Genomic DNA, 14,141 nt, shown 5'->3' on the forward strand with positions numbered 1-14,141 from the left:
AGAATGCGGCATTACTAAGATTAAAAATACATTCTTATTGGAGGAAATTCCGGAATTATTGAGAATTAAAACACATTTTTATGGATGGAAAGTGCAGTATTACTAAGAATTAAAATAAACTTTTGTTGAAAAAATGTGCAACTTTAGTAAAAATTAAAATACATTCTTATTGGAGGAAAGTGCAGTATTAGTAAAAATTGAAATAATTTCTTATGGAAGGAATGTTCGGCATTATTGAGAGTTAAAATTTATTCTTATTTAAGGGTAGTGCGGCATTACTAAGAATTTAAATATATTCTTATGGAAGGAAATTGCGGCTTTACTGAGCAATAAAATATATTCTTATGGAAGGAAAGTGCGGCTTTACTAAGCATTAAAATATATTCTTATGGAAGGAAAGTGCCGCATTACTGAGAAATAAAATAGATTCGTATGGATGGAAAGTTCCGCAATACGGAGAACTAAAATACATTCTTATGGAAGCAAAGTGCGTCATTGCTGAGAATTAAAATACATTCTTATGGAAGGAAAGCAACGTTACAAAGAATTAAAATACTTTCTTATTGGAGGAAAGTGCGACATTATTGTGAATTAAAACACATTTTTATGGAAGAAAAAGTGTAGCATTACTAAGAATTAAAATAAAATCTTATGGAAGGAATGTGCGGCATTACCGTGAATTAAAATACATTCTTATGGAAGAAAAGTGCGGAATTACGGAGAATTAAATAACATTCTTTTTGGAGGAAAGTGCAGCATTACTACGAATTAAAATACATTCTTATAGAAGAAAAATGCGGCACTACTGAGAATTAAAATGCATTCTTATGGAAGGAAAGTGCGGAATTAATGAGAATTAAAATACATTCTTATAAAAGGAAAGTGCGGCATTACTAAGAATTAAAATTTAATGTCATGGAAGGAAAAACTGGCTTCATTGAGAATTAAAATACATTCTTATGGAAAGAAATTGCGGCATTACTGTTAATTAAAATGCATTCTCACGGAAGGAAATGCAGTATTACTGTCAATTAAAATACATTCTTGTGGAAGGAAAGTGCGACATTCCTGAGAATTAAAATACATTCTTGTGGAAGGAAAGTGCGGAATTACAGATAATTAAATAACATTCTTATTGGAGAAAAGTTCGGCATTACTGAGAATTGAAATACATTCTTATTGGAGAATAGTGCAGCATTACTGCGAATTAAAATACATTCTTATGGAAGGAAAATGCGTCATTTCTAAGAATTAAAATTTATTTTCCTGGAATGAAAAAGGGGCATTATTGAAAATTAAAATACATTCTTATGGAAGGAATGTGCATTATTACTGAAAATTAAAATAAATTCATATAAAAGGAAATTGTGGCATTACTGAGAATTAAAATGGATTCTCATGGAAGGAAAGTGCAGTATTACTGTCAATTAAAATACAATCTTCTGGAAGGAAAGTGAGGCATCACTGAAAATTGAAATACATTCATAAAAAAACTTCGGTATTACTGATAATTGAAATACATTCATAAAAAAAATGCGGTATTACTGATAATTAAAATACATTCTCATGGAATTAAAGTGCGACATTCCTGAGAATTAAAATACATTTTGATAGAAGCAAAGTGCGTCATTGCTGAGATTTAAAATACATTCTTATTGAAGGAAAGTACAACATTGCGAAGAAATAAAATACTTTCTTATTGGAAGAAAGTGCGAAATTATTGTGAATTAAAACAGATTTTTATGGAAGAAAAAGTGTAGCAATACTAAGAGTTAAAATAAAATCTTATAGAAGGAATGTGCGGCATTACCGTGAATTAAAATACATTCTTATTGGAGGAAAGTACCGCATTAATAAGAATTAATACACATTCTTCTTGAAGTAAAGTGCGTCATTACTGAGAGTTAAAATGCATTCTTATGCAGGTAAAGTTTTTTATTACTAAGAATTATAATACATTTTTATGGAAGGAAAGTGCTGCAATACTGAGCATTAAAATACTTTCTTATTGGAGGAAAGTGCAGTATTACTAATAATTAAAATACATTCTTCTTGATGGAAGGAGTGTCATTACTGAGAATTAAAATACATTCATATGAAAGGAAAGTGCGGCATTACTGAAAATTAAAATACATTTTATGGTAGAAAAGTGCGGCATTACTGACAATTAAAATATATTCTTCTTGGAGGAAAGTTCAGCATTACTAAGAATTAAAATACATTCTTATGGAAGGAAAATGCTGCATTACCGAGGATCAAAATACATTTTATCGAAGCAAAGTGCAGCATTACTAAGAATTAAAATACATTCTTATGGGAGGAAAGTGCGGCATTTATGAGAATTAAGATACCTTCTTATAGTAGGATTATGCAGATTTACCAAGAATTAAAATACATTTTCATGGAAGGAATGTTCAGCAGTACTCGGAATTAAAATACATTTTTATGCACAGAAAATGGGGCATTATTAAGAATTAAAATACATTCTCATGGAACGAAAGTGCGGCATTACTGAGAATTAAAATACATTCATATAGAAAAAAAGTGCGGCATTTTTGAGAATTAAAATACATTTTTATTGGAAGAAAATACTGCATTTTAAGAAAATAATAAACATTCTTATTGAAGCAAAGTGCGGCATTACTAAGAATTAAATTTCATTCTCATTGAAAGAAAGTGCGTCATTATTGAGAATTAAAATGCATTCATATGGAAGGAAAGTGCTGCATTACTGAAAATTAAAATATATTGATATAGAAAAAATGTACGTTATTACTGAGAATTAAAATACATTCTCATTAAAGGAAAGTGAAGCCTTACTGATAATTAAGATACATTCATTTGCAAGGAAAGTTCGTCGTTACTGACAAGTAAAATAGATTCTTATGGAAAAATAGTGCGGCATTACTGAGAATTAAAATGCATTCTTATGGAAGGAAATTCGGCATCAGTAAGAATTGAAACACATTTTTATGGTAGGAAAGTGCGGCATTATTGAGAATTAAAATACATTTCTATGGAAGCAAAGTGCTGAATTACTCAGATATAAAATACATTCTTATTGTAAGACAGTGCAGAATTACTAAGAATTAAAACACATTCTTATGGATGGAAAAAGCGGCACAACTGACAATTAAAATACATACTCATAGAAGGATAGTTCGGCATTACTGGGAATTAAAATACATTTTTTATGGAAGGAATGTGCGGCATTAGTAATAATTAAAATACATTCTTATTGGAGGAAATTGCAGCATTACTAAGAATTAAAATAAATTCTTATGAAAGGAAAGTTCGGCATTACTAAGAATTAAGATACATTCTTAACGAAGTAAAGTGCGGCATTATTGAAAATTAAAATACATTCTTATTAGTGGAAAATACAGCATTAATAAGAATTAAAACACATTCTTATCAAAGTAAAGTGCGGCATTACTGAGAATTAAAATACATTCTCATTGAAGGAAAAGAGGTCATTACGGACAGTTAAAATACATTCATTTGCAAGGAAGGTGAGTCGTTACTGACAATTAAAATAGATTCTTATGGAAGGAAAGTGCAGCATTATAGAGAATAGAAATACATTCTTATGGAAGGATAGTTCGGCATTAATGGAAATTAAAATACATTCTTATGGAAGGAAAGTGCGGCATTAGTAAGAACTAAAATACATTCTTATTGGATGAAAGTGCAACATTACTAACAATTAAAATATATTCTTCTTGAAGGAAAGTTCGGAATTGCTAAGAATTATGATATTTTCTTATGGAAGGAAAGTGTGGCATTATTGAGAATTAAAATAAACTCTTATTAGTGTAAAGTATAGCATTGATAAGAATAAAAACACATTCTTATGAAAGTAAAGTGCGTCATTACTGAGAATTAAAATACATTCTTATGGAAGGAAAGTGCGGCATTACTAAGAATTAAAATACATTCTTCTTTTTTGAAAATACAGTATTAATAAGAATTAGACCACATTTTCGTGAAAGTAAAATGCGGATTTACTGGAAATAAAAATGCCTTTTTATGGAAGGAAAGTGCGGCATTATTAAAAATGAAAATACATTCTTGTGGAAGGAAAGTGCGTCATTGCTGAGAATTAAAATACATTTTGATAGAAGCAAAGTGCGTCATTGCTGAGAATTAAAATACATTCTTATTGAAGGAAAGTACAACATTACGAAGAAATAAAATATTTTCTTATTGGAAGAAAGTGCGAAATTATTGTGAATTAAAACAGATTTGTATGGAAAAAAAGTGTAGCATTACTAAGAATTAAAATAAAATCTTATAGAAGGAATGTGCGGCATTACCGTGAATTAAAATACATTCTTATTGGAGGAAAGTACCGCATTAATAAGAATTAATACACATTCTTCTTGAAGTAAAGTGCGTCATTACTGAGAGTTAAAATGCATTCTTATGCTGGTAAAGTCCTTTATTACTAAGAATTATAATACATTTTTATGGAAGGAAAGTGCTGCAATACTGAGCATTAAAATACTTTCTTATTGGAGGAAAGTGCAGTATTACTAATAATTAAAATACATTCTTCTTGATGGAAGAAGTGTCATTACTGAGAATTAAAATACATTCATATGAAAGGAAAGTGCGGCATTACTGAAAATTAAAATACATTTTTATGGTAGAAAAGAGCGTCATTACTGACAATTAAAATATATTCTTCTTGGAGGAAAGTTCAGCATTTCTAAGAATTAAAATACATTCTTATGGAAGGATAATGCTGCATTACATTTTTATCGAAGCAAAGTGCAGCATTACTAAGAATTAAAATACGTTCTTATGGGAGGAAAGTGCGACATTAATGAGAATTAGCATACATTCTTATGGGATGAAAGTCCAGAATTACTAAGAATTAAAATACATTTTTATTGAAGGAAAGTGCGGCATTACCGTGAATAAAAATACATTCTTTCGAAGGAAAGTTCGGCATTACTAAGAATTGAAATACATTTTTAAGGAATGAAAGTGCAACATTACTGAGAATTAAAATTTATTCTTATGGAAGGAAAGTGCTGCATTATCGAGGATCAAAATAGTTTTTTATTGAAGCAAAGTGCAGCATTATTAAAAATTAAAATACATTCTTATAGGTGAAAAGTGCAGAATTACTAAGAATTAAAATACACTCTTATGGCAGGAAAGGTGCGACCTGGCATGGCCTAGCGCGTTAAGGCGTGCGCTTTGTAATCTGAAGGTCGCTGGTTCGCGCCCGAGTCGCGCCAAAACATGCTCGCCCTCTCAGCCGTGGGGGCGTTATAATGTGACGGTCAATCCCACTATTCGTTGGTAAAAGAGTAGCCCAAGAGTTGGCGATTGGTGGTGACGACTAGCTTCCTTGCCTCTAGTCTTACACTGCTAAATTAGGTACGGCTAGCACAGATAACCCTCGAGTTACTTTGTGCGAAATTCCAAAACAAACAAGAAAGGTGCGGCATTATTGAGAATTAAAATACATTCTTATAGAAGGAAAGTTCGCATTACTAAGAATTAAGATACATTCTTATCGAAGAAAAATGCGGCATTTATGAGAATTAAAATACCTTCTTATGGGAGGAAAGTACAGCTTTATTAAGAATTAAAATACATTTTTATGGAAGGAAAATTCGGCATTACTGAGAATTAAAATACTTTCTTCTGGAAGGAAAGTGTGGCTTTACTCAAAATTAATATTCATTATTATTGGAGAAAATTGCATCATAATAAATATTAAAATACGTTCTTATAGATGGAAAGTGCGGCATTACTGAGAATTAAAATATGTTCTTATGGAAGAAAATTGCGGCATTACTGAGAATTAAAATCAATTTTTATTGGACGAAAATGCAGCATTCCTAAGATAATAATATACATTCTTATTTGAGGAAAGTGCTGCATTATTAAGAATTAAAATACATTTATACGGAAGGAAAGAGCTGCATTACTGCAAATTAAAATACATTGATATAGAAAAAGTGTGCGGCATTACTGAGAATTAAAATACATTCTCATTGAAGGAAAATGGGGCATTACTGACAATTAAAATACGTTTATTTGCAAGGAAAGTGCATCATTAATGACAGTTAAATAGATTCTTATGGAATGAAAGTGTGGCATTACTGAGAATTAAAATACATCTTATGGAAGGAAATGCGGCATTAGTAAGAATTCAAACACATTTTTAGGGTGGGAAAGTGAGGCTTTATTGAGAATTAAAATACATTCCTAATAGTGGAAAGTACAGCATTAATAAGAATTAAAACACATTCTTATGAAAGTAACGTGCGGCATTACTGAGAATTAAAATACGTTCTTATGGAAGGAAAGTGCGGCATTACTAAGAATTAAAATACATTCTTATTAAAGAAAAGTGCAGTATTACTAAGAATTAAAATACATTCTTATGGATGGAAGGAGCGGCATTAGTGAGAATTAAAGTACATTCTTATGGAAGGTTGGTTTGGTTTTTGGAATTTCGCACAAAGCTACTCGAGGGCTATCTATGCTAGCCGTCCCTAATTTAGCAATGTAAGACTAGAGGGAAGGCAGCTAGTCATCACCACCCACCGCCAACTCTTGGGCTACTGTTTTACCAACGAATAGTGGGATTGACCGTCACATTATAACGCCCCCACGGTTGGGAGGGCGAGCATGTTTGGCGCGACTCGGGCGCGAACCCGCGACCCTCAGATTACGAAGCGCACGCCTTAACGCGCTAGGCCATCTTATGGAAGGAAATTCGGCATTACACACAAGTAAAATACATTCTTATGGAAGTAAAGTGCGTCATTAGTATTAATTAAAACACATTCTTTTGATAGGAATGTGCGGCCTAATTGAGAATCAAAATACATTGTTGTGGAAGGAAAGTGCAGCATTACTAAGAATTAAAATACATTCTTATGGGACGAAAGTGCGGCATTACTGAGAATTAAACCGAAAAGTGAAACCAGTTAACTGAGATAGGTGATTTTGTTTTGGTTTTTACAGTTTATTGGATTTCGTACTTGAACATATGTATGAAACAGAAATTATAAAATTGTTTTGTGGTAATGCGTTTACAAAATGCTTTAAAGAGGATCTTTTGAAACGATTTGAGCCAAAATGAAAATTAATTGTTTAAAAAATAGCTTTGAAAGTTTTTTTCAATATTAGATCCAATACAACCACTGTAACCGATTCTGTACTGTATTCTGTTTGTTTTGATGATCTTTGCTGTAACTGCCGTGCAAGACTTTACGATGCCTTTTCATACATCAGAACTGTCGAGAGTGTTCTAACATTACAGTGCTTTGTAATATTATATCTCTAAATACCATTAAGAATACATTACGTGGTTCCTTTTCGTTAGTTAATAATGCATTAAATTCATATATACATACAAGTGTGCTACCAAACAATATAGTTTTAATTCTTTGCTTGCACGAAATTATCCCTTGGAAAGAGAAAAATAAAGTATCACTGTGAATTCCTAATCGACACTTAATTATCCTTCAGAAAGTCCAATGTGACGCATCGCTCTTTTCCTTTCTTTAAAATAAGGTATCCTTTAAAATAGAATGTAAAGTATCACTATGTGACCCTCTCCCTACTGTGAACTATCTTTAAAAAGTACAGTATAAAATACTAATATACAATCACATCCCTAAAATTAAATATTCTTTAAAAAATTAACATAAAGTGTCACTGTATGATCCTCTCCCTACAGTGAACTAATTATTTTAAAACTTAAATATAAAATATGATTGTATGATCCTTTCCCTACAGTGAATTAATATTAAAAAGTAAAATATATAATATTACTGTATGATCCTTTCATTACGGTGAACTGATATTAAAAACTAAAATATAAAATATTATTGTATGACTTTTTTCCCTACAGTGAATTAATATTAAAAACTAAAATATAAAATATCACTGTATGATCCTTTCCTTACAGTGAACTAATATTAAAAACTAAAATATAAAATATTACTGTATGATCCTTTTTTTACGGTGAACTAATATTAAAAATTAAAATATAAAATATCACTGTGTGATCCTTTCTCTACAGTGAACTACTTTATAAAAAGTTCATTATAAAGTATCACTTTGTGATCCTTTTCTCCAAAGTGAAGAACCGTATAACAAGTATATTATAAAGTACCACTGCATTATTTTCCTACAATGAATTACGCTTTACAAGTAGATTATTAAGTACCACTGTATTATTTTCCTACAATGAATTACGCTTTACAAGTAGATTATTAAGTACCACTGTATTATTTTCCTACAATGAATTACGCTTTACGAAGTAAAATCTAAGTATCGCTTTTTAATTGTTTCACCATAATGAAACACGTTTTAAGCAAGTAAAATATACGTAAGTGGTTTCTCTTTTCCTCAAAGTAACTTTCGTGATGATATATTAATATCACGTATTACTTAGAATTATTTTTTTCCAAATAGGAATTTCCTTTAACGCGAGAAAATAGTCATTTTAGCAGCATTATAGAAGCTCATTGAATGACTGTTTTTTTCTGTACAAAAGTTTAGCTCATAACTCCATTTCTTGGCCAAATTGAGATCTAATTACAGCTGCGGCTATTGAGAGTTTCCTCTTGTTTTACAGATACCTTTGAGATAACGTCTGTTCAGTTTTGTTTGCCTTAAAAAATAATTAAAGATCCAACTTTCGTTTATACTTCATTTACTTAGTAATTTGTTTATTGACTTGTCTCTATAGTTTGATGAGTATACATACAACATTTTCCATGTCACCAACACCATGAAGTCGACCTGGATGTCTCAGATTACTTTCATCTGGTTCATCAAAGTGAAATGCTGGAAGATTGATGAAATCAACAGACCTAAAACAAATAAAGAAAATATTTAAGAGCACATAATATCGTTAGTAGGGCATGGTATATATAATATATATTAAAAGACAAATATGGTAAACCTACTTTGAAATCAGTGGAAGATCAAAACCATTCACAAGAAGATAGGGTCTTTTGGCCACAGTAACCGCCAAAACAACAGGAATAGAAGAGTCAATCTCATCAAGAGTTGATCTGAGATACTAGAAGAATATAAAAAGAACTTAAAAGGCAATTGGAATATTATAATCATCATTATATTTTCATGTCCAACTATGAATACATTTTTCCAAAATTGACTATCGTTTGGTTTCCATACGTGAATAAATGATATTGTTATTGTTATTCCAAATGATAGTTTATACTTTCACTGCCTTTGAGAAAAATAAAACTATAGCATACTACATGCAAAAGTCCCCCGCTAGTACAGCGATAAATGTACGGCTTTACAACGCTAAAATCAGAGGTTCCATTCCCCTCGGTGGGCTCAGCAGATAGCCCGATGTGGCTTTGCTATAAATAAAAAACACAAACATACACATACAACTAATAAATCTTTAAACACTGTTTCATGTATTTTAGTCGATGGAATACAACTACTAAATGTTAAAATGATTCTTATACTTTTTACCTGTTGGAATAAAACTGATAATAACAGGAAAATGTATCTTATGGATATTCATATTCGAAATAAATAGAGAGTATCTGCTTCTCAGCTGTTAACTGCTGAAGTTAACAAGTAGCAAATCTTAGAATTCTTGTGATGTCTATTAATATTTAATATTTCCATGATAGTTATAGGTATATAATATATATATATAACTGATATTATATTTATATTCTAAGGCTGTTAATTCCTTATTCATGTTTTATAACGTCCCTGGCATTTGAGTATAATTATATTTTATTATACCTGAAAGCATTCGACATTATAGACAAATTTAACTTGTAGTTGTTGTATCATGAGCTTAAGAATAGTTAAAGATTTATGATATATAGTTGAATATGCTTTACGAATCTTAACAGCCATACCTCCAAAAGAAGTGACACAATTTGTTTGCGTTCACTCAAATCTCCATATTCTTTCCGCTTGAGATAATCAATATTCAGGTCAATTCCGTCAAGGTTATTTTTTTGAACGACTTCTTGAACATTTTTAGTAAATTCCTTGAGTGTATTATTGATTTCAGACTCAGAGAACAAGATTTTGGAGTCGATATTATCAGGAAAGACACGAAGAGAAAGAAGAATATAAAGATTGGGGTTTATCTTCTTTAAATCTGAGAAAGTTTTCAGATCTTCTGAGTCTGTAAAAGAAAACGTAATTTTATAAGTTATAAATCATACTTATATGACTTATGTTTTCTGTCCTTCTGCCTGTCTGCTATTTTCACAAATTTTGAAAACGGATTTTGCATGAGTTCGAGACTGTTCTGAACAGGCCCGACATGGTAAGGTGGGTTAAGGCGTGCGACTCGTACTCTGAAAGTCACGGTTCGCATCACCGTCGCACCAAACATGCTCGCCCTTTTAGCCGTGGGAGCGGTCAATCCTACTATTCGTTGGTAAAAGAGTAGCTCAAGAGTTGGCGGTGGATGATGGTGACTAGCTGCCTTTCCTCTATTCTTACACTGCTACATTAAAGACGGTTAGCACAGATAGCTCTCGAGTAGATTTGCGCGATATTCAAAACAATCAAACAAACTCTTCTGAACGTTTTCAGCTGTATTTAACTTACCATAAGGAAATCCTTTACTAGCCTCTAAAATGCCTGATGTACAATACTTTCAATCCAGAGTCGCTTGTTATAAGTTACTCAAGTATCGTAAGAATGTTTTTATTTAATGCGGTAGATAATATTTGTTTTTATACGCGTCGCTAATACCAGAAAAAAGCTATTTATTGATGAGATAAACATTTCCAGCTCACCCAGCTCTTCGATGTTTGAGATTAAACCGTCGGGAACATTCGGGGCTCCACACAACAGATGTGTACATATACAAGGATCTAGCTGGGACAGTCGAAAGTCCTTTCCTGCTTCGTAATAGCAAACGAGTTTTTTCTCAGGCAAAATTGCAGAATCGCAGGAACCTGAAATGATAAATCATTTAATATTACATAAGTAATACCGTGTAGTACCTTTAGCAAGGTATTGCTAAAGTCTTAATTTACAAAATAAACAAAAATAATGTTAAGTACAGAAATATATATTTACTACCGATATAATTAGACATTTATTATGAGACAAATGAACAATGGGTTTTAGCATTATTTATTTTGTATTCGTACTGTACATTGTATTCGGAAATGATAATTTCGCCTTAAGAAATCAGTGGAATGCTTAACTGATCGCCGACTCAACATTTTCCAATGAATGTTCTATGAGTCTTTGTCTAACATTTTTAAATATAACTATCAAAATTTCTCTCGTTTAGGGGTCTGACATGGCCAGATGGCTAAGGCGCTCAACTCCTAATCTAAGGGTCGCAGGTTCAAATCCCCGTTACATCAAACATGTACGCCTTTTTAGCCGTGGGGCCATTATAATGTGATGGTCAGTCCTACTATTCTTCGATAAAAGAGTAGCCCAAGAGTTGGCGGTGGGTGGTGATAACTAGCTAAATGTTACACTGCTAAATTAAGGACGGCTAGCGCGGATAGCCCTCGTCTATCTTTGCGCGAAATTCAAACCAAACCCTCCTTAAGGATTCCATTTCTTTCGATGACCTCACCGGAACGGCGTTCGGGTGCATTAATAAAAGGCAACAGCAAAAAGGAGAATTGAAATGGCTGTTATATTCGTACAAACAAGAAAATTAATAAAGTAAGAGGTTTTAGAATCTTTCTAGGCCGGTTTTACTAGGTGCATACCAACTGTTTTACAGCACAGATGTAACAAAGAATAAAATTTGTGTTTCAAAATAACTCGACACGAGGTAAAGATTTTGTTTGTTTGATTTTAAATGCAAAGGTGCACAATAATCTATCTCAGCTATGTCCAGGATATCGAACCCCGATTTTTAGCTTTATAAGCCCTCAGTGTGGGCCATTGGTGTACCGAGTTAGAAAGTAATATGAAGAGACGATATTTCGATACAGTTTGAGGAGTGTGTTTAATAATATTTACCTATTTTATCATAAATTACTCCTTTTAAACTACAGTGCGAGTTTTTCGTAACTATTATTTATTTCTATTCGAGTAAATTTACGCGTCTGTGATTTTCTAACAGCTTAGAACCATGTATGTTTCGTTTTGTTAAAAAGTTAAACTATACACCTTTACTCAATTCGAGCTAATTCTATATATTAAAATTACAGTTTTGTTTGTTTGAAGTTAAGCATAAAGCTTGTGTTTGTGTTTTTCTTATAGTAAAGCCACATCGGGCTATCTGCTCAGCCCACCGAGGGAAATCGAATCCCTGATTTTAGCGTTGTAAATCCGGAAACATACCGCTGTACTAGCGGGGGGCCAAGCACAAAGCTACAGAATGGGCTATCTCTGCTCTGCCCACTACGAGTATTAAACCCAGTTTCTAGCGATGTCTGTCCACAGACATATTGCTGTGCCACTGGTGAGGGGGCTCTTCCACATGGAAAATTCTGAATCGCTGAGATAAAGGTGAAAGCGTTGCTTTCTATATAGTTATTTTTGCTAGTTTTTGAGCCAGAACTACCTAACGTTAAAGTAATTTAAACATTTATAAGAATTAAGAAAACAAATACTTTTGAAGATGTACAACAAGCTAACAGTTTCAGAAATGCTAAGATTGAATAGAATATCAAACAATGAGGCATATCCGTTTTAGGGTAATAAGTCACAAAGACATGCACAATTTTGACATGTCTCCCAGCTTAAGAGCTTATAATGCTGAAATTCCAGGCTCGGTCCTCACAAGGGACAGGGGACACAAAACGTACAAGTATGGTTATCCGGGTAGGGAATTATTTGATTAAAATTTATAAGTCTCATAAATCAAGAATAGGGATCCGTTTAGAATAATTACATTTCACTTTCGATCTGTATTATTTATTTGATTAGTCTTTCAGAAAAGTAAAAAAATAAGTTGACAGACCTTCAAATGTTGTTATTTTCAAAAAATAAACCTGAGCATGATTTGATAATCTACCTCTTGTTTGAGGCACAATACTAAGTATGTATGAACATATATATAAGATTTAGTTATTTCAAATTACCACCGTCACATCACGGATTATATAAAATAATGTGTAAATAAATACGTATATAACGGAGTTTTTGGCCACTGTTATATATATACACGTAATTATTCAGTCAGAGGATTCAGTGATGTCGATATATATATATGCACGTAATTTTACATAGAAGGTCGAAACGTTGTTCAGTCTTCTATGTAAAATATTTTCTCAACCCAAACACATTGTTTTATAATCAGAGGATTGTTTTATAATTTTTGGCTTATCTATGATATTTACAAGAAATGGGTCAGTAAAATGACCAACGTTACCCTGAAGTTCGTTAATAAACTTATAGTGATGTATATGTATGTATCTATATACATATATATATGTCACGAACCTCGGCTTCCTTTCCTGGCTTACTCTGCTTTAATATACTTTGTACACGTAAGCTATAATTAATTTTCACTACAATGCCCTCTCAGTTTTATAAATTTTGTAAAATATATTTCAAAAATTGTTGAAAGTGGTCAGTGTCAGATTTGTTCACTCTGTATTACTTTCACAGTTGGCTTACTGATAAAATGAACATTTATCGAATTAAATATTAAAACACTGCAATGCTTTGATGTTAATTTAAGTGACGGAGTCAGTTTTGAACCGACATTGGACAAGACGTTTAATAACGAAGGAAACTGCAAACCATAAAAACTGTTGAATGTTTTTTATTTATGTTTTCAACATTACTCAGACTACCTAATTAATTAATGTGTGAAAATGACACATGAGCTAAAATTTAATGTTTCACAATGTTTTATATTCACATAAAACTTAATGTAGACGAATAAATTGATTGACTTTTCAACAAATAGTTTAACGAAAGAACGCAAACGTATTTAATTCACTCTTTAGTCGTTATAGCAAGTTTGTTACAAACAACGAAGCCAGAATTACACACTGCAAGTGTAAACTAAAGTACGTCATAATTACGTAACTCACTCAAAAGATGTAAATATACCTTGATTACTTTTGTTTAGTTTTCATAAAAATTCTTAAGCAATAAACATGAACAATATATATTTGATCAGTTGTATTTGATTACATTAGATACCACTGCTTGAGTCA

General features: G+C 31.8%; 1 protein-coding gene across 2 annotated transcripts in view; it reads right to left on the reverse strand.

The window, feature by feature from the left end:
• Positions 1-8,694: 8,694 nt before the first annotated feature.
• LOC143232754 (chitinase-like protein 4) overlaps positions 8,695-14,141 on the reverse strand; it is a 43,950-nt gene continuing 38,503 nt past the window's right edge. For both annotated transcript variants that reach the window (XM_076468564.1, XM_076468563.1), the window contains exons 3-6: positions 10,791-10,952; positions 9,894-10,168; positions 8,949-9,064; positions 8,695-8,852 (exon numbers count right to left, since the gene is read on the reverse strand). In XM_076468564.1, coding sequence (XP_076324679.1) covers positions 8,723-8,852; positions 8,949-9,064; positions 9,894-10,168; positions 10,791-10,952 — 683 coding nt within the window. In that variant the 3' untranslated portion in view covers positions 8,695-8,722. The remainder of the gene's footprint in view (positions 8,853-8,948; positions 9,065-9,893; positions 10,169-10,790; positions 10,953-14,141) is intronic.

The sequence above is a fragment of the Tachypleus tridentatus genome, chromosome 11 (genome assembly GCF_004210375.1).
Source record: "Tachypleus tridentatus isolate NWPU-2018 chromosome 11, ASM421037v1, whole genome shotgun sequence".
In the NCBI taxonomy this organism is placed as follows: domain Eukaryota; kingdom Metazoa; phylum Arthropoda; class Merostomata; order Xiphosura; family Limulidae; genus Tachypleus; species Tachypleus tridentatus.